Raw genomic sequence first — 25,402 nt, 5'->3', positions numbered from 1 at the left:
GCGGGTGACATAAATGCATGAAGTTACATTCAGGGGATTTTCACATGCATTTTCGCATAAAGGACAGGGAACTACAAGGGTATCACGTCTCAACGGACAGTATGATGTTTCTCGATACAATGTCATCAGGTCTGATACTGCAAATAGATCTATTCAGTGGCAAAATCAGCTCGCTGTTGCTGGTGTAGGCCTATTGATTGGCGAATCTTTCTGCATATCATCGGTCATCAGCATAATCATTGTGTCCATTAGATGTCCATCAATACTGGTGAGGGACGCATGAATGTACCGAGAGGATGCACAAGTCCAACAGCAGCATATTGAATAGCGGAACGAGGACAGTTTTCCTGAGTTGTGATTGGTCGATGGGAATAAGGGCGGGGCGTCGCCCTGCGATCACAGAGGCGCACTGTACGAGAGGGCGGATCTGACTCTGCACATCGGCCAACACTACAGCGTACTGAATTTTAAAAACAACAACATAGGGTAAGTGCACTTTGACATTGTGATTAGCGCTCACATTATACAACCTCACAATAGGGAATGCATGCCTATGCATTAAAATATCCTACGCTTAATGAAGACAAAACGAGATGGTGCGCCCGCGTAGATTGTGATGCAGTCCCAGGCATTGCTTGACAGGCGTTAGTTATTGTTACATACACGCGAGATAATCATGCGTTGTAAATAAAGGGTGTACATGACTCATCGCTCTTTCGTTCCCAAACACGTCGACCTGCCGAGATTTCTTTGTTTGGGCACTGTCGCAGTTTGGATGTTCAGGACAGGTGTCCTCCGCAGTAGCAAAGCTCTGTATAGAAAACTACTCTAGTTACATAACTTCAGTAGCCTACAGTGCCACATATTGTTTCAACATTGTGGACACTGTGGGATGATGAAATCGTGCAAGGTTCCTTAGAGGACGTTCTGAGCTCTACACCCCCTAAACTGCAAACGAGCGACGCTACAAACCAGAACGCGTCTGTTTTAATAAACTAAGATGGTATGATTGTAATAAGCGCGTTCTAGTTTGTCGCATCGCATTGTTCTCATTCATACTGGGTCTGTGCATCGCGTGCTCGGCTCTCTGCAGCAGTGCACACTTCAACATGCCTCGGACATGCGTCATGCTGTAAAATGCAATTGAAATGGAACACGCGATCAGGAACCGACGCACTGAGGGTAATGTGGGAGACGTGCAAATGTGTTATTAAACATAGCTATTCCCTCGTGGCCCCTTTTCTCGTTTGATATTCTGAATCGTTGCATTCTAGAGGGACAGAGGAACAACACTTTGACCACACCCCCCTTAAGTCTTATTCCTTATTCGGTTATTGCATATTATTTCTTCTTCTTTGCACTGTGACTGGCTTTGTTTGCTTTGCATAAAGGTAGGTCATAAACAAATGTCAGTGTTGTTTATTCAGGTAAAGCTGGTTTGAAGGACAACGAGGTGTCCTTCTTATATTCTTGTCTGTATTTTGTTGTTATTATTGCATGTAAACTGGGACTAATATTGTTCAAAGATCGATTCGCTTTTAAATATCAGGATTAAATATAGCAGTGATTTATACCATAAAGGCTGTTGTCATTCTGCAAATGTTTTCATTTGCCTGACATCATATTGGGTGTGAATGCGCTTTAACATGTAAATTATCTTAGGTAGTACATAAACAATACACTGGTAAATAATAATGTTCCTCTCAAACAAAAGATTAAATATAAATAATATAAAATCATTCTCAATCGCTATTACTGTGATTTTTTTTTTAGTGGCAATATAAACCTGAATTTAACAGGAGTTCTGACATTTGTCTCAAAATGTCTTTTTTGTTGCCCTTTTCCCTATCAAGTTTTAGTAATAATAAAAAATTATTTCAACTGAAAGCTTAAGACCTAAAAATTCATCATTTTAAAATCAGACATTGCATCACCATGGAAATGGTACTTTAAAATCATATTATAAAATGTATTTGTTAATGAATTTTAATAGTTAACTGTAAATTGTTTTATATAAATATAGAGTGAACCAACAGTGTCATCATATGTTGCTGGGAAAGGGAAGCTCTGTAAGATGGCATGCTGTTTTCTGGACAGCCGTGTTTCTGGGGTGTCAGGTCAGGGCCTGCCGGACTGTTGTGATGCCCTGCGTCCCGTCATACATAATCTTGATTCCCCTCACTGATGGCCTCTGACTCTAATCCACACAGACACCCCCCCTCCGATGTTGTGCTGTGATGGGCAGGATGTTTATAAGGGAGGCCAATAGCACTCTCCCCATTTTAGGACGACGATATAAGCTTAGGGTGAAAAATGTTCAAGATCATATTTGGTTACAAAAATATAAGCTTAGCTGATAATAATGCAACACTTCAATCCAACTCATCAGTTTGACAGTTTAAGGTGCCTTATTTTTGGATGCCTCACTTTTACTCAGAATAACTTAGAGACAGACAGAGACTGGTAGTGGCGCAGATACATAAACCCTGTCACAATGAGTGGCAGCCAGTAATCGCATGCTCAATGGCTTTGGCACACAATGGAGCACATTGAGCCAGATCCCCGTCCCACGTTCTGTGTGCATTCATACAGGAATGGTTGGAATACAGCGTTTACACAGCAACACAAATGGCTGCCAAATGCCAGCCCAGTAGTCTCTTCTCAAAAACTCTTTTGAGCTCGCCGTTCTCCTTTAAACCGCACGAGGACAGAGCGTGCGCTTCTGTCAGACTCTGTTTAGATTTTGGAGCATTTGTCTTGAGCGACATTTGTAGAGACTCATCTGGTTCTTTGTTGAATCTCTATGTTTTACACAAGCTCAAACTGTTAGAATAAAAAAAAATGCTATCTCAACATTCTCGCTTTTTTACTTTATAGGGAGTTTATATACTTCACAGTTCACCCCAGAGTTAACTGTTTACTAGCCCCTGTTTATTCCAAACCTGTATGCAATTCTTTCTTCTGTGGGGCACAAAAGGATCAATTTTGAGGAACATTGTTAACTCAGCATTGAAGCCCACTGATTGACATTTTATGGACAAAAAACATATTTCTCAAAATATCATGTTACACAGAAGAAAGAAAGTCATACAGGTTTGGAATTACAGTACAGTACATACAGGTGAGAAAATGATGACATATAGTAACTTTTGGGTGGAGTATTACACAAGTGTGTCAAACCTTGTGTAATTCTTAAGTGTGTTAAGTGGAAGAAGAACAGCTGACTGTCTGTTAAAATAGTCAACTGATCAGTGTCACACATTTACTTGATTAGTGACATAGATTTTTCATCCTGTGGTCTGTATTATGTGACTTATCCTATCTGCATTTTTCTAGCAGTCAAGAATTAAGACAAATTTCTTTAATACAGCCTCAGATGTTCAGTGTAGTCTCAGACTTTTGGACCAACACTGTACTTACTTACATGCATACACCCACCCACAGAGTTCAGGCCTCTTGAATCAAACGGATGATTTAAGTGAACAAAAGTGTCCCTCCAAAACAGAGAGTGATGGCACTCTGTGACATGCCACTTTGTGCCAGGGCTGGTGACATCACGCAGGGCGCAGAGAAAAACTGCTGAATCACAGCAGGACACAGGGCCGTGTCAGAGTCAGAGCAGTAGAAGTGCAGGGATGTACCTGTGTCTCATTTGCCACGGTCTGATGAGTGAGCCTCAGGATACCACACCGTATGACCTGCCATATGACATGTTGTTTGTTTTCTTTAATAAAACAATATTGTTATCATTAAATCTAAAACATTTTCAGTAATACAGCTGAAATACAATAAAATGTAAATAGCATATGAAGCACTAAATCTTAAAGTACATAGACAAACATCATATTGCTCTGGAACTTAATATTAATAACATATTTTTAAATTCATCTGTGTTTGCTAAATCATCATTTTTTAAATGATATTTATTAATATTTAGTCAAATTTATTCAATATTTGTAACTTTAAAACCAAAATGACTAAAGCTGGAAACTAAATGGAAATGTACGATGACAATTAATTATATTAATAATAATAAGAAGAAGAAACACTGATGAAAATGTTAAAATGTGCCAAAATATGACTTATCAACAAAATTGAATGGGACGATGTACTGTAGAAAGATTTCTGTAAGAGGTCATTTTAAGGATTAAATGTTTAGTTCATGTTCATACGGTCTAATGTTACTGTACGTCAATGTGTGCTGCTGTACAGAAACAGCTGATTACAGTAAGTGTTTTGGGATGATGTTGTGACGTCTGACAAATACGAGGGGGAATCACTCTACCTCTAATCCCTTCATTTTCTGGACCAGCTGGGCCTCCTACCATCCATCAGGATATCAAGAGAATTACTCTTTACATCCATCTACATACAGGGGGATGGGGAAAACAAGGAGGTGTGGAAGGAAATGCAAAGATGTGGATAAGTAATAAAAGTGAATAGGAAAGAGGAGATGGATTCTGGGTAGGGTCTGGGGCAGCAGCATTTTAATCCCATGTTTAGCTTTGAACAGACTTGCATAATCACATTAATGTCTGATCAAAACCGTTGTGGAGATTTGTTTGGCTCTTAACTCATTTGCCCCCCGCTGTCAAAATGCACAGCGGCTTGATTTTTGGTTTGTATGTTCGTCACGCAACATTGTCGCTTCTTTTTGGACATTTGTTGAATAGGACAGTGTGTAATTGTGTTAATCTGGGTTCTCTGAATGTGGATAGTGTGACAGCTAGAGAAACAATGAGACACATGCATTGGGCTAGTGCACAATGACAAGCTCTCTCTCTCTGTACCTTTCTTTCTCTCACTGACACTGTTTATTGGCATTATAAGTAGTTGTTTTTTGTGAACTGATAAATTTGAGCAAATCAAGAAGTAGAATTTTTGTCTAGTGGCACCTGATGTCCTATCCTAAACAGGTTCACATGCTTGTAGTGTATAACTGTGTTTTATAGAAGCATTTTCCCTTGCGCTCTGCTGTTAAAAGGAGATAATCAATTTAATCTTTTAAAGTGCGACTCGTATGACAGCTGTACACTTGGCATTCATCCTTCAAATTGGCTGCTGATCTTAATATGTGGTGCACAGGCAGATGATCAGATTTGTCTAGGTCTGAACATCTGGCCATATTTGTGTGTTGTAAGCCTTCATATGAGAAGTCTTGGAGTGTATGACCCCTCTGAGTGTATCATAAATTGGTCATTGATTTGAAGATATGAATTGTTATCTATTAACCTTATGAATGTTAGCTGTAAGGAGCAAAAATAGTCCATTCCATTTTTTATTGCAGGATTATCTAGGGCAAGATAGATGGAGATGTATATGCCTTTTCAGCTGCATGACTTTTTAATTGTGTTCAGGCCTGCTTTGTTTTCACTGATCCCCTCATTTTTTTTTCTACAGGAGGATGGACTTCAGTTTACGTGATGCCTTCACAGATGGGGCACCTAAGGCGACCCAGGACAGCCTGCTGAAGAGGGATTTTGTGGCTGGGTTGGAGGCACAGACCTATGATGATAAAGTGGGTGAGACCGTTGGGAAGACAGACTACCGCCCCCTTCTGGGTGGGAGGGATGGCAAAAGGGAAGGTATGTGTTATACGTTTTTCCATAACTGAACATTTACCCATCTTAATGTTATTCAATAGCAAAATTGTTTAATCAAAAACAAAATTATTTGATTGTTAAAGGATATTTAATATCCAAGCAACTTTTTTTATTCCATACAACAAGCCTTCAAATTGATAGCATAACTGTATATCATTTATGACATACAATTAGAATATGTTACAGAAATTTCTGTGCTGTTCTTTTGAACTTTTTATTCATCAAAGAAACAAATTGTATCACGCTTTCCACAAAAAGATTAAGCAGCACAACAGTTTTTAACATTAATGAAAATATTTTTTTTTCCTTGCGCACCAAATCATCATTGAATGATTTCTAAAATATTTTGTGACACTGAAGACTGGAGTATTGGTTGATGAAAATTCACAGGAATAATTAATAAATTAAAATAACTAATAAATTAAATAATTCAATTATATTTTGAAATATTTTTGAAAAATAAAGCAGTTAATTTAAATATTACAGGTTTTATTTTTTGCTGTTTTATTTTTTTTTTCAAAACCTACAGATATTATTTAAATATTAAAATAATAATAAGTATATAAATAATATAAAATATAATAAATAATGCATATTATTTGCTGTTCTTTTTTTTTTTTAATGCAGATATGTTGGTTATATTGTGTAGTACAATGCAACATTAGGAACAGCCCGTTCACTTTCACTTTTGTAATTTACTGTCTTCCTTTTGCATTGGACTGTAATCTGATGTATCTAATCTGAAGTAGATGCTGTTTGTGGTTGTTTGTGGTTATGGTTGTCTCTCTTCTCTATCTGCCAAAACGTATAAAGGCAAATGGCAGAAGCACATTTTATTCCTTTCCTCTAGTTTCACATCCTGTTCAAGTTGGTTTCATGAGAAAAAACTTCCAAGGTATTTTGGGTTGCTTTTATGCTTGTTTGTCTAGGACATACGCCTGATCATGGTTGGCAACATCTCAGATCTAAGAATTTCCCCTAAGATTAGTTTTTTTTTTTTTTCTCGCCTCGCCAGCCGCCTCAAACCATGCTGTCTTCTGCCAAGAACCCTCCAGAGTGAACTCTAGGTTCGGTTAAGCAAACACCATCCTTCCTCTTGGGTTACAACCATCACCACTATTTATTCTCAAAAGTGTTTATTATTTGCTGGGGCACAGTTTTACAGTTTAATCACCTGATATGCATGATAGCGCTAATAGTGTCTAGGCTACTGAATAAATATGCTAAATTTGGTATTGTTTTAAAAAAAAGTGACGTGACATTCAGCCAAGTATGGTGACCCATACTCAGAATTTGTGCTCTGCATTTAACCCATCCAAAGTGCACACACACAGAGCAGTGAACACACACACACACTGTGAACACACACCCGGAGCAGTGGGCAGCCATTTATGCTGCGGCGCCCGGCAAGCAGTTGGGGGTTCAATGCCTTGCTCAAGGGCACCTAAGTCGTGGTATTGAAGGTGGATAGAGCACTGTACATGCACTCCCACCACCTACAATTCCTGCCAGCCCGAGACTCGAACTCACAACCTTTCAATTGCAAGTCTGACTCTCTAACCATTAGGCCACGACTTCCCAAGTCTTCCCAAGATTCCAACACTGGTGCTTTTTGTAAAGTCAGTCATTGGTAAAACATTTAGAAACAAACCATAAAGGTCACATAAAGACTATGAAATAGCTGTAGGTTAATGAATGTTTGATGAAGCTTTTGAGCGTTTGGCTTTTGGGATTGGGCCATCCTTTTATATTTCCTTTTCATTAGTCATATGAAAGCGTTTGTTTTGTTTTCTACATGTAAGAGAATATGCAGAAATGTTGACCTTTACAGTATGATATTGGGCTTGTGCTTGACATAATGCTTAGACATCAATACAGCAGGATGCCCTCTCAACAACAGTAAGGTATATGTATGTGTGTAGCAGTGAGCAAATATGTGGATGCTGAGATCAGCAGATCTGTCTACAGAAGATACTTTTCATAGCTTCAGCCAAAAGATCAGCCAAAGATCAAAATGAGTGTGATTACATTTCTGCCTCAATTAAGAGAGAGAAATGGCCATGTATTTGATGTTACTCTAAAGACTTGCACTCTCAATATGATCAGGCTGTAGCATCTCATAGTTAGCATATAGCAAAAGCTTATGTTTCTGTAGTAGCTTCTCATCAGATCATTGCTGGAACTGAAATTTTAGTGAGAAATAATTACTAAGCATACGTTTATGTATTGATAAAACATTACTGCCTGTTAGCAGGCAAGGAAATATATGTCCTGCCACATTTTTTTCCACTGAAAAGGTTGCGTGAGATAATAAAGCTTGTTTATTGACAAAGTAATAAAGATTTATGGAAATTGTAAGTTGTCTGTTTACAAGTGCTTGGAGGCTCATTTCTAAAGAACAAAGTACAAGTTAAGATGATTAATCAATAACTATGCTGGCTATTAAAGGCTGTGCAGCCTCTTCGAATCATAATAAAATTACACTTACAGTTCATTATTGTAGATATTTTCATTAATGTCGTTTTTACTAATGTTGTAAATAACTAATTATTTTCAATGCTCGTCCTATTCTGCTCTCATATGACCTTCCTTTTCAAACAGTTGCATGTTGCAGACATCAAGGGTATTCAACTGGGTTAGAAATTATTATTTTCATTGTGCAGTATAACATGCAATAAAATATCCAGTTTATTCTTTTTAATATACTGCTTTAATAAATTGGACATGGGTTAACATTTTGTTTTATTGTTCATTTTAGTTGTGAGGTCTGTGGGAAGGGTGATGTAGAAAAACACATCACTTGTCACAAAATCTAAAAGAACATATAAGCAGTCTCTTATCACTAGATTAAATATGATTTATCTTTGATTATGAAATATTAAATCTAGTCTTTGAATATACAAAAATAGCAACCTTGGTTGTTATTTATGTCTAGTTGTTATTGAAATACTGAAGAAGCTTGTGTCAACTTAGTAGTTGGTATAGAAACACAAATTACTAAATAAAGGAAAATAATTAAAATGACATGAAATAGATTCAAGTAGAATTATTTTGTGTATCAGTGTGCTTTAAAAGAATACTCCAGACAAAAATGTGCATGTGAATTCTAACCTGTATGACTTTCTTTTCTTCTCTGGAACACAGAAGAGGATATTTTGAGAAATGCCTCAGTGGTTTTTGTCCATACAGTGGAAGTCAGTGGGGTCCAATGATGTTTGGGTCCCAGTGTTCTTCAGAATGTCTTCTAATTCATTAATTAGTCGATTCGTTTTAACAGTATTTCTTAAAAAAATGTGTAGTTCATCCATCATGTTTTTGTGTTTTTGCATAACCATATTGCATGTTAGAGACTCTGGTTCTTTGTGTGTTTGCTGCTGGTACTCACAGCACAGTACTGGTTTATGACGTTATATAACTGATGTCTGCTGCTCCCCCTTTAAACTGCAAAAGGAGGCTCTCTACCATAGCATGACTTGGCAGTCTGCACCTCAAGTGCCTCATGTCTGGGACAAAAGTGACTATTTTTAGTCCCTCTTCCATTTTTTGGCTTTTAACTGAAGCTTGTTTTCAGGATCATATGCTTCTCTTTGTGTGGCCATTGCTCTGCTGGTATTTTTTGTTTTTTACTACACCCTCAGCATCCTGGAGCGTAAAGAACATTGAAAACATGCTACTTGAGGCATAAATGCAGAAATCACCCATTACGGTCGACCCCTCTCTACCTTGTCAACATTTAACACAAAGGCCTGGCCAACAGATTCCCATTGCATCCTTGCTAATATAGCGGACACAGCGTGACTCACAGTGACATGTACACCGATCCTGTTCCACAGAGAGGATAATTGCATGGAGCTGGACCAGTCCAGTCCTGTGGGAGTGCGTTCATTAATCCAGGGCTGGTATCTGAGCTAATGCTGGTTCAGTGCTGGCTCCTTGTGTCAGTCAGTTTTGATGCTGACAGAGTGCTTTGCCTAGGGAACATAAAGCAGCCTCAGCTGGTTGTATAACTACGGTAACAGGCCTGCAGTCTCAGACTGTCCCATCTTCTTAGCATCACTCATCTCTAGTTGCCCTTCTCATAATGGCGAAATATTGGAATGGATAGGAGCAGGCTTATTTTCGGGGATGCCCCTCCCCAGTGCCTTTGACAGGGGACACATTCAATTAGACAGTCAATCAGATTTCATGAAAGTCACATTTACAGGACCTAATAAATGCCATTAAATCACTAAAGTTACTAATGAAGAGAATGTGTTCATCTTGCTGTTAAATATTAGACTAACTAACAACAAAAACAAGTTAAAAACAGTAGCTACTGTATGTGGTTGTTTTTATATACTGTCTTTGGTGTTGCCATCTGCCATCTTGGATTGTATTATTTAGTGAATTAATTTGCTGGAAAAAAGCACTTATAGCATTTCCTGCATAAATCATTTGCTCTTTAGTTTTAAAAACTAACAATGTTGATGCACTTATAGAGAGTCAGTTTGTCTGTTTTCTCTTTTTTTCAGGGTCTGGGTCCTTGTCTGCAAGCCAGCCTGGAGGGCAACGTCCGGACCCTCAGGGAGATATCCATCCCAGCCCACCTGGACAATATGTCTATAAGAATGACTTTCAATCAGGTGGGATCATTGAGTATGTCAGGCTTGCTTAAGAGAACTGAATTAAATCGTTCACCAAAAAAAAAATCTAATTATGTGCTAGACATTAGCCCAAGTCTTTCTAATTCCAGGTCCAGCATCAATGATTGAAAAGCCTGTCCAATTAGGTAACCAGCAGATGGGATCTACTGTGAAGGATAACAGCATGGACCCTTTTCTGGGTAACCACTGCAGTGTTTGATCTTGCTGCCTGTGGGTTCTATTCAGTTCATTTCCTCAGGCTCTGTTAAGTTTTAATGCGCTATCGCTCTGCTGCTCTGTGCTTCAGGGTTCTCTCAGCCTGGAATGAATATTGGTATGAATATGAATGTTGGCATGGCCCCTTTCCAGAGCTCCAAACCCCCCAGCATGGGTGAACCTCAGAAGACCTCACCCTTGTTTGCCAATGAACCACCCAAACCATCCCAGATAACTGCTAATCTGAGTGATACAAGCCCTCGTAACAGCCTGGAAAGTTCTGCAGGTAAAGTCTATCACCACTTAAGGCACCTCACTGCAGTCTAGAACAGGTAAGACAGACTTTAAACACAGATATTAAGATACTGATTGATTATTATGTAACAGAATGTTCTATGATCTGAGCTGTCATATAATTCCACTGTGTCAGGTCAAGGCATGGATGCCTCATCAATATCTTGTCACAAGATAATTGCTTCATACTTTTAATGGTCTTCAAGATACCACTTGTTCTGAGTATGATTTTACTGATATGATAAGCAATTGTAGGTTGTTAACTCTGGTATTGGATGCTATGATTATATGTAACCTGAAAAATAGGGGTAGTGAAAATTTAATTGGTGACTAGACTAAACATCTTACAGTGTGAAATGTCCATTCCAAATCATTTTACATGATAGATCATAATAGTCAATGATCGTTATTCACAGTTTGTCTTTGACTAGCCTGTGTGCACTATGTCTTCAAGTGCGCATTATGGTGGAAGGCATTTTAAAGATTTATCTTCAGTCACTCTGTAATATTACTTTTTGAGTGTGATGGCTGTGAAACTTAGAAGAGAAATGTGTATTTTGGCCCAGAGCCAGTTTAGAAAGCCATTTCACATTTTAGACCTCATATCTGAAAGATTGATGTTACTGCCACTGGCACTTCCTCCAAGTGACAGTTTATATCCCTTTGATCAATGAAGAGCACTGAGTCTAGCGAATGAAGAAAGGCATGTAAAATAGAAAATCATATTATGTAAAACTGAAAAACACTTTGGTTGGGTCTAGAAATTAATTTAGGTTTCATCTTATTATGCTTTAATGGCTGGACTATAGCGCTGATAAACATGATTCCCTCTAAATGTTATGTGTTTTGATGGTGTCAACCACTGTGTTAAGTGTTTGTCTTGTTATAGATTTTGGTTTATTTCAGTGACATTTATTTGCCCTCATTTCTGACATATACTGGGTATTCCATATCATGTGCCTCATCTCTGTGGCTTTTCTTTGAGTAAGTCTCTCTATGAATTGCCTCTGTTATTATCCGTGACTGTTATTTCTCCATGAGTTCATTTGCCTTTTTGCACTTTCACTTGATGTGCTCTCAAGTGAGCACATCATAGTCTCAGCACATTCTTTCTCAGCCACTGCTGAAACTATTACACCCATTTAACGGCCCTCTACAGCAAGTATGAGCATGATATCCACGGACCTTACATTAAGAGGATAGTTCACCCCCCCCCCCCCCCCCCCAAAAAAAAAATTATGTCATTAATTACTCACCCTCATGTTGTTCCAAATCCGTAAGACCTTCGTTCATCTTTGGAACACAATTAAAGATATTTTCGTTACAATCCAAGACCTTCTGACCCTGCATAGACAGCAATGCAACTACCACATTCAAGGCCCAGAAAGGTAGTAAGGACATCAATAAAATTGTCCATGTGACATCAGTAGTTCAATAATTTTATGAAGCTATGGGAATACTTCTTGTGTGCAAAAAAAACAAAAATAATTACTTTATTCAACAATATCTTCTCTTCTCTCAGTCTTTAACACGCGTTCATGACAGTACCACACAGTACTTTTCTGGGCCTTAAATGTGGTAGTTGTGTTGCTGTCTATGCAGGATCAGAAAGCTCTCGGATTTCTTCAAAAATATCCTAATTTGTGTTCTGAAGATGAATAAAGGTCTTAAGGGTGAGTAATTAATGACAGAATTTTCATGTTTGGGTAAACTAACTATTTGACAAAGATCAGTGATAGCCTTTATCAGGATGTAACATAATCCAAAGAATTGAAAAGCCAAAATGTGTTTTCTATAGAGTTTATATGGCTAACTCTGATGGGTACTTTGCCACTGGAGAATTTCCACTGGGTTTTCTTTTGCTCTGCGACATAAATTACAAACAGTCATACCTCAGACTAGAATTTTTTGCTTTGGGTGTCCTAAGTTCAAATCACAGCTCATGGACCTTTCCTGATCCCATGCCCACCTTTCTCTTTCCCAACCAACTGCCCTATGAGTGAGTGACATGACATACAGCCAAGTGTGGTGACCCATACTCAGAATCCATGCTCTGTATTTAACCCATCCACAGTGCACACACACAGCAGTGAACACATAAATACATTGTGTACACACACGTTAGTGAAAGCCTCCTCAAGTAACATTAATCTGAGATGAGAGATCATTTAATCATAAAAAAAGAAAAAAGAAAATCCAGTAGAAATTTCCAAGGAAACCCATGGCTAATGCTAATTCTCTTCTGAGTTTAGAACTACCGTATTTTTCGGACTATAAGTCGCATTTTTTTTCATAGTTTGGCTGGTCCTGCGACTTATAGTCAGGTGCGACTTATTTATCAAAATTAATTTGACATGAACCGAGAGAAATGAACCAGGAGAAAACATTACCGTCTACAGCCACGAGAGGGCGCTCTATGCTGCTCACTGCGCCCTCTCGCGGCTGTAGACGGTAATGTTTTCTCTTGGCTCTAAACAAATTCGACTTATAGTCCAGTGCAACTTATATATGTTTTTTTTCCTCGTCATGACGTATTTTTGGACTGATGCGACTTATACTTAGGTGCGACTCATAGCCCAAAAAATACGGTATAAACTGGGTGATGATACAGTATTCATTGTGAATTTGTGAATTAGTGGATAGTGTCTGTCTTCATATCATCTTCTGGTGTAACTGACCACATGATGCAAGTGATCAGTGGTTCATAGGTAGCTGATCTTATGTCTCTTTGGACTCTTAATAGCTGTTATGAGTTGGAGATTTTGCTGTCCGATGATTTGTATGGTAGTCAGTGACACTTCCTCTTCCTCTCTGTACACAAAGAAGTTTGGGGAAGCCCTTGGACAGGTGAGGAAATGCTCTCTACGGAGCAGTCCCATGCTTCCAACAAGGCAGAACAGAGTCACACTGATGCCTTGGGTTCCCAGAGTCTAGATGCAGCATCTGGTGAGGAAAAGTCCATCGAGGAAGGAACCGAAAAGCAGCAGAAGCGAAAAAAGAAGAAACGCAAGGACAGGGAAGAAATGTATGACCTTCTGGACAGTCTTGGTTCCCCTGACTCAGAAGAGACTTCTGAAAGCTCCAACCATGGCTGCCCCTCACCTCCTAGTAGGGATGAAGAGATGTGGGAAAGTGAGATCCAAGAAAGAGGGGGAGGACGCATCAAGGCCAAGAAGAGTAAAAGCAGGATGAAGCTACCAGAAGAATGGAGTGCTCCTCCAACTGTAATGGACATGGACTTTAGCAGCCCTAATTTGGGTGATGCAAAACCCCCATCCAGTACTAGCATAGATCAAGAAAGTGCACAGCCCTCACTCACACCTGAACCTCTATACCTCACTGACACCCAAGCATGCAGACCCCAACCGCCCGGGCAAGCAAACACCTCCATATTCGCGAATTCCGTAGATGACTCAACTCTCAAGAGTAACAGGAATATGTTAGATAAGGATAATTCAACTAAAGACAATATCAATAAGTCTAACCTAGAGTTGCCTGGTATTCACTCTTCAGATCAGTTACTCAATGACCCAAATGATCCTGACCAGAAGTCAAGCCTTGCCCTTAGTCCAACTCAGACTTTTATGTTCCTTGACTCCGTGCTGCAGGAACAGACACCAGATGCAAGCCCCCCATTCCAGAGCAGCCCCGTGAAAACCCCCATCCCTCACAGCTCTGCCCCAGAGGCTGCTCCTGATCTGACCACTGGCTCACTGTTCATCGGCACAGACATCCCTGCCTGTCAGAGTGCACCTGCTGTTAGTCACTCTTCCCCAACAATTCCCCCCAGCACTGCTGTGACCTTAAATCCCGAGGCTACACCTTCCATCCCTTCACAAACAGAGCAGCAGGAGCCCTCGTCGGCACAGCCCCCCCTACTGGAAGGTTGGTGATAATGAAGACTGTATGGAGATGATTTACATAATGCATGGCTCAATGAAGTGGGCCCTCCTCTGCTTAGCTATCTCTGTAGCAGAAAATACTGTAGCAAGACACTAAGTACTCCATGTTTTTCTCTTTCTTTTTTTTCTTTCTTTCTTTCTTTCTTTCTTTCTTTCTTTGTGTCAATCCTCTATGACTTGGACCTTTGCTGCATGTAATCCATTCTTATAATAAAGTTGTTTAACATTTCAGTGCAGTCATAACACACTGATCGCTATGCATCACGATTGGCAGCTGACTAACTGTTATTGTTTAGTTTACCATCCCTTGGATTTCTCTTGGTCACAGCATCCCTCAAAATGCACATGTCTTGTAGATGTGTGTCAACTAGTCAACTGTCTATGTGCGATTGTACATTTTCTAATCATTCTGTGGGTGAACAGAGTTCTTTATGTCACTCCTGGCCATCTTATGCTATATGACTCTTTATTCTGCTTTAGTCTTGTTCAAAACTGTCAATCCAATGTTTATGAGATTAAGAGGTCTGTCTGCTAATTCACCTGCTACATATAGATTTTGAAATTATTGTCTTTAGATGTGTTTAACCTATTACCTTTAGCAGAAAAAAAGTTCTGTAAGTATGAGTTTAATGATGTTATTTTCTTCTTCTTTTCATGCTAATCACTGTTTGAACAATACTGGACGTCAAACAGGTAAGAAAATATCTCATTATCTCACTGTGAATTGTGGGTACAGCCCACTGTATATACATGCATTATGTACTGTACAGTACAGTACAGTACATTTATCAGTTATTTCATTAAGCTCTTTTGCTATTTTGATATGGTGTTTTATATATTTAGATTATATACAATAATCGAATGCTCACTTACAGTTCTTTAAAATAAATAATTATAATAATTGTTAAATGGAATCTTTATCAAATCTCAAAATGAATATCCATTTTTGGTCACACTTTATCTTAAGGTCCAATTCTCGCTATTAACAAACCATTAACTATGATTTTGCCTCAATAATCTCCTAGTTTTCTGCTTCTTAAGTAAGTAATGTAGTTGTTAAGTTTACTTAATGGTAGTATTAGTAATGTAGGATATGGTCTTGCAAAATATGTGCTTTATAATGACTAATAAAAAGCCAATACGTAAAAGGAATACTAAGTAATAAGCAACTATTTAACAGTAAGAATTGGTCCATAGAAGTTTTACCTGATGTTTTTACTTTACATTAGGCTGAGAAGCCTGAATTCACTTGTAGTATTTAAAAATATTGATTTTACATTTAAGTGTTTCATGTTTTATTTACTTCACAAAAATACTATAGTGTGTCAGTGTAATTTATTTGTTTTTAGCCATAACACCTATCCCTATTGGAAATCAATAAAACACACAAGTGAGAATAGAAAAGTTTTTTTCAAGCTTTACCTAGTCAAATTGGTAAGGTCACACATGGTTAGTTCTTTGCCTGTGTATTTCGGTTCAGAAAGATATAGCATAGGGTAAGAAACTCCATTTAATTTTTATATCCAACTTCAAAATCGTCCGACATCGTTGTTTTACCTTTTTTTTGTGAAGTTTATTTGACTTTCTTTGCATGTCTGCTTTGTAAACACTGGGTTGGTACTTCTGCCTATACATCACACGTGACCTTTCCTACGTAAAGTGTGAAGTCGAGCTAGTGCAAGATGAGCATTTGTGGTTAAAAAGTATATACTTTTTTAAAAAAAATTGTAGAAAATGGCGATCGTTCTGCTATATAAAGTGAAAACTATTCCTTGGCTGAGATCATGTACAGCCCTTTGCAGCTGCATTGAAACTGCAATTTGGACTTTCAACCCACTGGCCTCCATTAAAATCCACTAAATTGAGAAAAATCCTGGAATGTTTTCGTCAAAAACCTTAATTTCTTCTTGACTGACATGGGCGTGAGTAAATTATGAGGTGAACAAATCCTTTAAAGAACTTAATGTGAAAGGAAATTTATATTTACTACTGTTTATCTAATCAAATTTATTAATTTATTCAAGAACAGAATAATTATGATGAGTTATTTTTAGTTGGTGATATTTATAGGTTGATTTCATACTCCCTATAGTATTTCTGTGGCTTTCTCTGTCTTTCATCGCCCTCTCTCTCACACAAACACAAACACATCTCTTATCTCTCCCATCCTCTTGCGGCAGCTCATGTAAAATTGATGGCTGGTCCATTCTCCATTATATAAGTCTCATATAGTTGTTCTTTTTATAGTGGGTGATTAGGGTGTGTTCAGAGGTGTTTGAGAGGTGATGCACTCCGGTAGGGATATTGAGTGCTCGGCAGTAGCTTTGGATTAAAAGCTAACACAGAGATACCTGATGACGTCTCGTATAACTCTGTATTTTAGCTGTTCAGGTTTATTCATCCAGGTATTCATCTAGTTTTTAAACACATAATTCGGTCTCCTTTGGATTTCAGTCTTTTAAATGCAGAAATAAGAGATGCCCTTCTTGGCCCTTTATTCCCTTCCTTTATTTGCTTCAGCCTTCTCATCCTTTCTTGCCCTTGCTCACTTACTTCCTCTCCCTCCCCTCGAGTGGTTCCAACCACACAGGACCCTAATATCAGCAGCTGCATTGACGGGGAGACTGTTGCCATGGATATGGGAGGCGGTTTCCTTGGTGATGCAGCAAATAGGACCTGCCAAAGAACAAGCTAGGGTGTAACAGTAGGATATGTTCCAGAAATAGAAACTCTGTGACATAGCTTCCAGATTACTCAATGAGCGTGCATTTCTACCCCACGCTAAATGTGTTACATGCACTTCTGGTGCTGTGTTTTCATTACTGAGAAGAACATTGTGATATTTTAATTATTGTGAACAGATTTAAAAATATAGAGGTTGGCACTGGCATAAAACCACTCCATTTATTCAAAAGCTCTGTTTATAGTCATCATGAAATGCTACAATTAAATTGATTGTACTGTAGGTAAATTTTTATATTTAATAATATAATTAATAATAATATAACATTAAATCAAAACCAATAACTTTTTCATTCTTAAATGCCACATAATGGCAACAAAAAGGATTTTATTTACAAACATTTTGAAAAATGTAGGTAAAATTTTCAATTTCACAAATTCAAATTTGTTACGTTAAACATATTACATGTACTTACAATAAATTATGTATAATTACATGCAAGTAATCCTAACCATATAGTAAATACATGTAGTTAATTAATATTAATCAATACTTCAGTGTAAATTTTAACCAAGATTTAAATTGTGGAATTGACGCTAAGAAGGTAATGCACTAAGAAATGCAATGAAGGGATAGGAAGTTTCAATATCCTCTCTATATTGAGCCAAAGGATGCAGTGCAATGTTTTCTTAGAGGAATGTAAACAGTAAAATTCATCTGACATGTCCTTATGCAACTAAACCCATTCAGAAGATTCTGGCAAATTGCAGCAATGAGACTGCCAGAAAGAAAAGACTTCTTTTATATTTGTCACCGGCCTGGAAGGCCACTGCAGCTGATGCATTGTAGTTTGTGTGTGTGTGTGTGTGAAGTTCACTCTAATTAAGGTGCCTGAGCCAATCAGACTACACAGGAATTACGACATCACATGCCTCTGCTCAATTCTAGAAGGGTGTATGCAATGGGGGCCAGAAATGTAATATGCAATACAGGTTTTGTGGTGCCCCGATATAATTTTAAAACCACGTTTTTACTGCTCACATTTTTCATGTAAGGATGCCTGTAATTAACTGGTCTAGTAGGTTACCTAATGTAGAGGTTTAAATGTATGTGCTATTTCTGTGCAGAAACTTACTGTAAAGTGCTGAATACTGAAATACTTTTGAAATCAAAAAAAGAGTGTTTTCTCTTCTTTTCTTTTTTTTGTTGGAGTGGACGTAGTTCCATTAAATTATTTGCATTTACCATTGTTTTTCTCTGCTGTATGCAGTACTATTAGAACAGACCCATTTGGGGTCACCAACCAACATTTAAAAACCACTACATAAAAACATCAACTAAGGCATTGGCACAGTTACATTTAGGCAGGAAATACGATTGCATTTGCTGGTTTGTCCATGCATTCTGGATCCTTGCTGTGGTAGCATGCTTGAATTCCTGGTCAAATCCAGACATTCCAAAACAGAATGACTTATTTCTGATGTGGAACACAAAATAAGATATTCTGAAGAATTTTTATATTTTTGTCCTTACAAAGAAAGTCAGTGGCATCCAACATGGTGACAGTTGGAGCATCAGAATATCTTCTTTTTTTTCACACAAGAAAGAAAGTCCAACAGGTTTACTAAAACACAAGGGTGAGTAAATGATGATAGACTTCTCATTTTTTGGGTGAACTGCACCTTTAATACACTCTCATAAGAACTCTCTAGAGAATGAAAGTCACAGTACACAATGGAGGTCACACTTCCGTCAACCTCGTACGTGAGAGACGGAAGAATATAATGGTTCAGCTGATTGCTCTAAATGTGATTTGTACTGATGTTATTGTGTTGAGTGAGGGACACAGCACCTGAGGACCAGACAATGATGACATCCTCCGCTAAGGGTAAAGGTGCAAGCTTGCATCTGCTAGAACATTCTGAGAACCAAACGAGACAATGTGTGAGTGAAAGAGAGAGAGAAAGGGGTATTTATAAACACGCTGGATGCTGTTTTCAGTGCGGAGCATCCAATAAGGACGCAGCTCGCGTTATCATGTGCTCGAACACTTGGAAGGAATGTGCGGATAGAATTAGGGTGAGAGAGAGAACAAGAGAGGAGTAGGATTTCGGAGATAGACACAGAGTCATCTCAGCCTCGGCATTGAGGGAGGTTTAGAGACCAGTGCTGTACACTTACTCATCTAAATCAATGCAGTTTACTGACGGATATCTAGAGAATATATAAATATATCTAGAGAGACAAGGACTGTAAAGATGTCATCCCAGCGCTCAGAGTGCAGAGATCTGTGCGCAGTGCCACCCTCCATGCCAGGCTTGGAATCGTCAACAGATGCCCAGGGCTGGAACTGGCAGCAGGGGCAGCCAGGCGGTCTGCAATCCTCCAGACTGTTAGGGGACGACAAGCAGGACCTTTCCACCAAGTCAACAGCAATCAGCCAGGACGCGGACCAACGGGTAACCAGTCTCCAGAGTAGCAGGGGTGGGAAGAATTTGGGCAGTGCAGCAGAAAGTCCCACAAGCATCTCGTCCTCTCCATCACCCCTATCTCCAGGGAAAGACCTTTCCACCAATGGGGTGACATCGGGACCTTCACCGAGGAGTGGCGTCTTGACATCCTCAGACAGCGATTGGGATCCACCCCCCAGCATCTCGAAAACAGACCTCGCACCGAATTATTGCGTGATCGGCGTGGTCAATGACAGCTATGTGGAGGGCAAAGTTGAGGGCAAAACGGAAACACGCCCACCCATGTCACCCCCCATGCAACAAAATCAAATGGTCCAGCGCACAATGTCAGGCAGTACCCACCTGACAGTGCCTGCTAGCCTTCAGCTGCCCGATAAATATCCAGGGAAGGATGTGCCGCCACTCCAGACCACCGTCAAATACTTTACCGTAGAGGACAAACAGAGTCTTCTGCCACCCATGAGTATCCCATCAGCCCCTGCTGGTGTGCCACAGAGTTCTGAAAGGATACAGTTGCCGCCACAGCCATCAGGAAGTGGAAATGCTGTTTCATCCCCTGACAGTCAGCCTAAAGGTGTCTGTAATGGTAGGTGAGATCAGGTGCTGTGATCTCTGTGGTGTGCCAATGTAGGATTGGGATCTGTTGGATCTCTAGATCTCTGGTTCTTGGATTACTTGTGTTCTTGTGTCTTTGCATCAACAGATGTAATTCAGTTTATCCGTGTGACAGAGCTGAACATACACTACCATTCAAATGTTTGGGGTCTTGAGTTATTTTATTTATTTATTTAATAATATTAAACAGTAATATTGTGAATAATAATACAATTTAAAATATATTTTTTTTATTTTAATGTATTTTAAAATGTATTGAATTGCTTTGAATGCAAAGCCATTACTCCAGCCATCAGTGTCACAATATCCTTCGAAAATCGTAATGTGCTGAATTGGTTCTCAAGAAACATTTCTTTATTATCAAAATGGCCACAATTATTTTTTTGTGAAAATGTAAAAAAGTTTCAGGTTGCTTTGATGAATATACAGCTCAATAGAAAAGTATTCATTTGAAATAGAAATCATTTGTAACAATCTTAAACTCTTTACTGTCATTTTTCTATCGGTTTAATGTGTCCTTTCTGAATAAATGTATTATCATTAATATTTTTTTGTAATCTTACTGACCCCAAACATTTGAATGGTTTTGTATTTTGTCTTTGTAGCAAACCTTCTCTCAAAGATAGTCTGTTATAGATGGTTGTTGTTGCAAATTATATTGAGCACAGCTAATAGAGTGAAATAAAGGGATAAAGGTTTAGGGTGGTTATTTACTGTAGCTTAGAATGTTAACTCTTTAATGTGGGTTTAATATGCTGTCATGTATGCATATTCTACTTTTTAAAACACTTTTCAAGATTTGTTTATTGAAAGAGGTTTTACTTGTAGATCAGTTTCCTCAAATGCTCCAGCAGATGGTGTGCTGTTTTTATGGTGTATGTGCACATCTGTGTATTAACACTCTTGATGAAGACAGATTGCCAGATGCAAAGGTTATAGATGCGGTTATGAGATTGACAGAAAGATGGATAAGATTTGTTGCGTGTGCCGCTGGCCGCCTGCAGGGGTACACAAAAATTATCAAAAGAGTAACCTTTTGTCATAATTGCTTTTGCTGTACTGAGATGAGCATGAGCTATTAAAAAGTCTCTGAAAAAAAGAGGACAAAACAGACTTTAAAATTTTGATTTTATTTAATTAAAAAAGAAAGAGACTTTCAATATATAAAAAAGTATTAAATTACTAATTATTATTAGTATTAAAAATATAGTTAAAATATACTTTACAAAAATATTGCCAAAAAAAAAAAATAATAATAATAACAATAAACTGGATGCTTTTGACATTTTGTTGGCCTGTCACAACTTTCAATGATTGTTTATCATTTTGTCTCAGGAACAGTGTGCTCTTTCTTTCTGTCCTTTCTTTTTTCTTTGTTGTGTTTTCTGTGTGTGTCTCTCTCTCTCTCTCTCTCTCCCTCTCTCTCTCTCTCTCTCTCTCTCTCTCTCTCATGGTTTTTGGTGCTTTGGTCTTCTGTTGGCCATTGATTTTTCACTTTGTGGGGTGAATGGTGCCAAGTTACATAAGACATCCAGACGGACAATGTGCTTTTCTGTCTGTCCGCTCAAGGCACTGTCGGTTTCTGTGCCCTTTACCATGACCTCTTTTCTACTTTAATTGTCAGAATGTACTGAGACTGAGGCATAAAGTGTAACTTACTGCTAATTTGTGTCTTTAAATCATCTTGTATATTACAACAAGCTACAACCAAAAGCCTTGTGTGAACAAACTTACGTTGATCATAATGACAATTATAAAGATAAAGATAATAATTGTAGATACACATTTGCTTGATTAAACATGAGAACTTCAACTTTGTCTTTTCAAAGTAAAAGAAGATAAGACAGCCAAAGAGAAAATGGAGAAGGTGGAAACCGCTCCGAAGATGGAAAACGTCATCATAATTGAGAAGCAAGACAAGCCTGAGAAAATTGAGAAGATTGATCACCTGGACAAGAAAGATGAGATCACAAAGAAACCAGAAAGTGTGGCTAAGACTCAGAAGAGTGAGCAAATCATCAAGGATGAGAAGAAAGTTGAGAAAGAGGAAAAACATGATAATAAAGCTGAGAAAGTAGACAAACCTGAGAAGACAAACAAGGAGAAAGACAAGAAGAAAGACAATGGAGAAAAAGTGGACAAGACAGCCAAAGCTGAGAAGAATGCGATGGCTGCTAAAGGACCTGCTAAGTCTCCAACAGCTAATGGGAGCAAAGAGGTGACCAGCCCAGATAGCAAGGCCAAGGTAAGTCTGAAAAACAAAGGGACTTCATTCATTTTATGTTTTTTTATTTTTTATTATTTATTTAAACTGCTACATTTGAGGAAAAAGAGGTGTTTACTCTCATTTTTCCATCTTTATAAAGAATAAAGATCAATTACACAAACTAACAACTTATGATTTATGAACAATTTGTACAGCCATTGCTGCTACCTTGGTTTTATCATGCTCCCATGTTTGCATCTAGTTTTTCTTTTGTGCTTTTTGCAAATACATGCATGTAGCCTTCAGTTGGGTCAACCAAACAAAGCTCAGCAAGACCAAACTCGCTGTCCACTGGAGACAGTGCAGGTGCCACCAAACGCACCTCTCACATCACCAACTCTGCCAATAAAAAAAGCCCTATGCCCAAGGCAACAACCCCCACTGCTGGCACCAAGAAAACCCCCACCACCACATCTACTCTTAAGACTAAGGCCAAGGTGAGTTAACGCCATTTCCCTCATCTGTGGTTTGGCACTCAACCTACAATCCACAGGGGCGACCATTTGTGACTTTCTCTGATGCCCATCTCTCTTCCCTCTAAATTGGCCCATGGCTTGCCGTCTGTGTCATTGTCAACTCACAATGTCCTTCACCAGCAAAATCTCAAGAGAGAGGCATGTTTTTAGGCTACTGAATAAAATATAAGGTGCAGTTTTATCAGTGAATAAATTACAGATATCAATTAATTTGACAGTGCTAATTATATGCCTCCCTCTTCAAATCAGGTTGTAAAATACTTTTTCTCCAACTTTTATGCATGGTGCTTGTAGATTATGAATCCATTATTCATTCTCACCTTTTTATCTTGTGTCATCTCTTCTCTGTTCATTTTCTATATGGATGATTTATCATTTATGGGAAATGTTTTTTATCCATTACGGGATACTCCACCCCAAAATGAACATTTTGTCATTAATCACTTACCCCCATGTCGCTCCAAACCTGTACAAGCTTTGTTAGTCTTCGGGTCAACAATTCTAGATATTTTCCCTCCATATCACTGTATGCTGCATATACTCTTCTGTGTCAGCCACGCCACAAGGATGTGGTGTCTTGTGGTGTGGCTGACACAGAAGAGCATATGCAGCATACGGTGATATGATATGGCTGACACAGAAGAGCATACACAGTATACGGTAAAATGGAGAGACACAGAGGAGACTGCTGACAAAGAAATTGTTAAATAAAGTAGTTATTTTTGTTTTCTTCGCTTACAAAATTATTATCGTCGCTTCATAACGTTACGGTTAAAACACTAATGGCAGTTGGACTATTCTGACGATGTCTGTCATACATTTCTGGACTTTGACAGTGTTATTTACTTGTCTCAAATCTTTCATCCAAAATATCTTAAATTGTGGTCCGAAGACGAACAATGCTTTTACGGGTTTGGAACGACATGAGGGTGATTAATTGATTAATGACAAAATTTTCATTTTGGGGTGGAGTATCCCTTTAAGGGAGATTATTATTATTATTATTATTATTATTATTATAAAGAGAAAAAACTAGTAGATTATAGTAGTATGTTATAATATGCTTTACATTTTAATTTGGGACAAAGTATTTATTTTAGTTCATTGACTGCTGGGTAAAGTTACATTAGAAAATTCAAGGTTTGCTCTCTACAAAAAATGTAAAATAAACAGAAAAAAATGTATTACAATCACAGACAATATCAAAGATCCACACCAATACCCAATATACCACAATCGACTTTAAAGTTGATAAAGGCCAATATCAGATCGTTCATCTCAGTCAAGTCATGAAACAATTTTTTTTTTTTTTTTTTTTTTTTTAGTTTTGTAAGTAGTTAAACTGCCTAAACTGAACAGTCATCCTCAAACATTACACCAGTCTTATGTATGTAACTCATTTAATCAACCTACTGATTTCAACTCATTTTCATTCATGGTTGTTCAGCATTCTGATGTCTTGCTCTTTTCTTCAGTCTTCTGAGACAGCCACTCAGCATCGCCCTCCAGTGCCAAAGGCTAAAGCTGCATCTGCTACGAATTCTAAAAATGGCACTACTATCACCCCAGCTACCACCTCTGCCCGACACTCCTCTGGTGAGTTGTTCCACCATTCAGAACTTTAATTACATTTTATAACGATGAAAAATAAGCCATAGACTTACAGTCTTTATAATTTTCTACATAGTATAAAGATCCCCGATTATAAATAATTGTCATAAAAATTTTTGTTGAGTCTTTGTTTATTGAAAGATTTTGTAAAGGTGTTTTGTCAGTCAAACAATTAGCAAGTTGTTAAACAACAGTACAATCCAGTGCTTTGCACTTATGTCCTTCACAACTTCATTTTGCGTTTCATTGCAATTAGGTTTGTAGGAGCTCAGGTTATGCATTCAGTGATTTAAAGTCAGGATAATCATGTAATGACATTTAAATTTACACAAATTAATTTGATTCTGTGTTTTCACAGCTACAAAGACTGAAAACCAAGCAGGAGAGGTGAATTACACATAGTATATTAAATTTACTATACCTCCTGGCAATGGTATTTACATACGGTATAATATTATATCAGATTTTACTTTGGTTTAATTGCTGAAAGTCTTGTAAGCTTCAGTTGCACTTGCCCTAGACTGTGACTGCTTGTTTATCATTGCATTGTGGTACATTGTAAACAAAACTTTATTTCCCAGTAGACTAATAATTTTCTATGCATTATAATTTTCAGAAGTTTCTTTATGACAGACAGGAATAT

The 25,402-nt window shown here is 38.1% G+C and overlaps 1 protein-coding gene across 1 annotated transcript; it reads left to right on the top strand.

Annotated features, from left to right (window-relative positions):
- The first annotated feature begins 347 nt into the window (after positions 1 to 347).
- On the top strand, positions 348 to 25,161 carry LOC132097009 (microtubule-associated protein 4-like). The gene is made up of 10 exons (XM_059502674.1): positions 348 to 486; positions 5,401 to 5,585; positions 10,115 to 10,225; positions 10,336 to 10,425; positions 10,533 to 10,727; positions 13,559 to 14,620; positions 22,236 to 22,651; positions 22,912 to 23,109; positions 24,624 to 24,744; positions 25,118 to 25,161. Exons 2-10 carry the CDS (start codon positions 5,405 to 5,407, stop codon positions 25,159 to 25,161), a joined length of 2,418 nt encoding a protein of 805 aa, XP_059358657.1. The 5' UTR covers positions 348 to 486; positions 5,401 to 5,404.
- Positions 25,162 to 25,402: the final 241 nt, after the last annotated feature.

Source organism: Carassius carassius, chromosome 20 (genome assembly GCF_963082965.1).
Source record: "Carassius carassius chromosome 20, fCarCar2.1, whole genome shotgun sequence".
Classification (NCBI taxonomy): domain Eukaryota; kingdom Metazoa; phylum Chordata; class Actinopteri; order Cypriniformes; family Cyprinidae; genus Carassius; species Carassius carassius.
The sequence above is the reverse complement of the archived record's forward strand: the minus strand, read 5'-3'. Positions and strand labels throughout refer to the sequence as shown.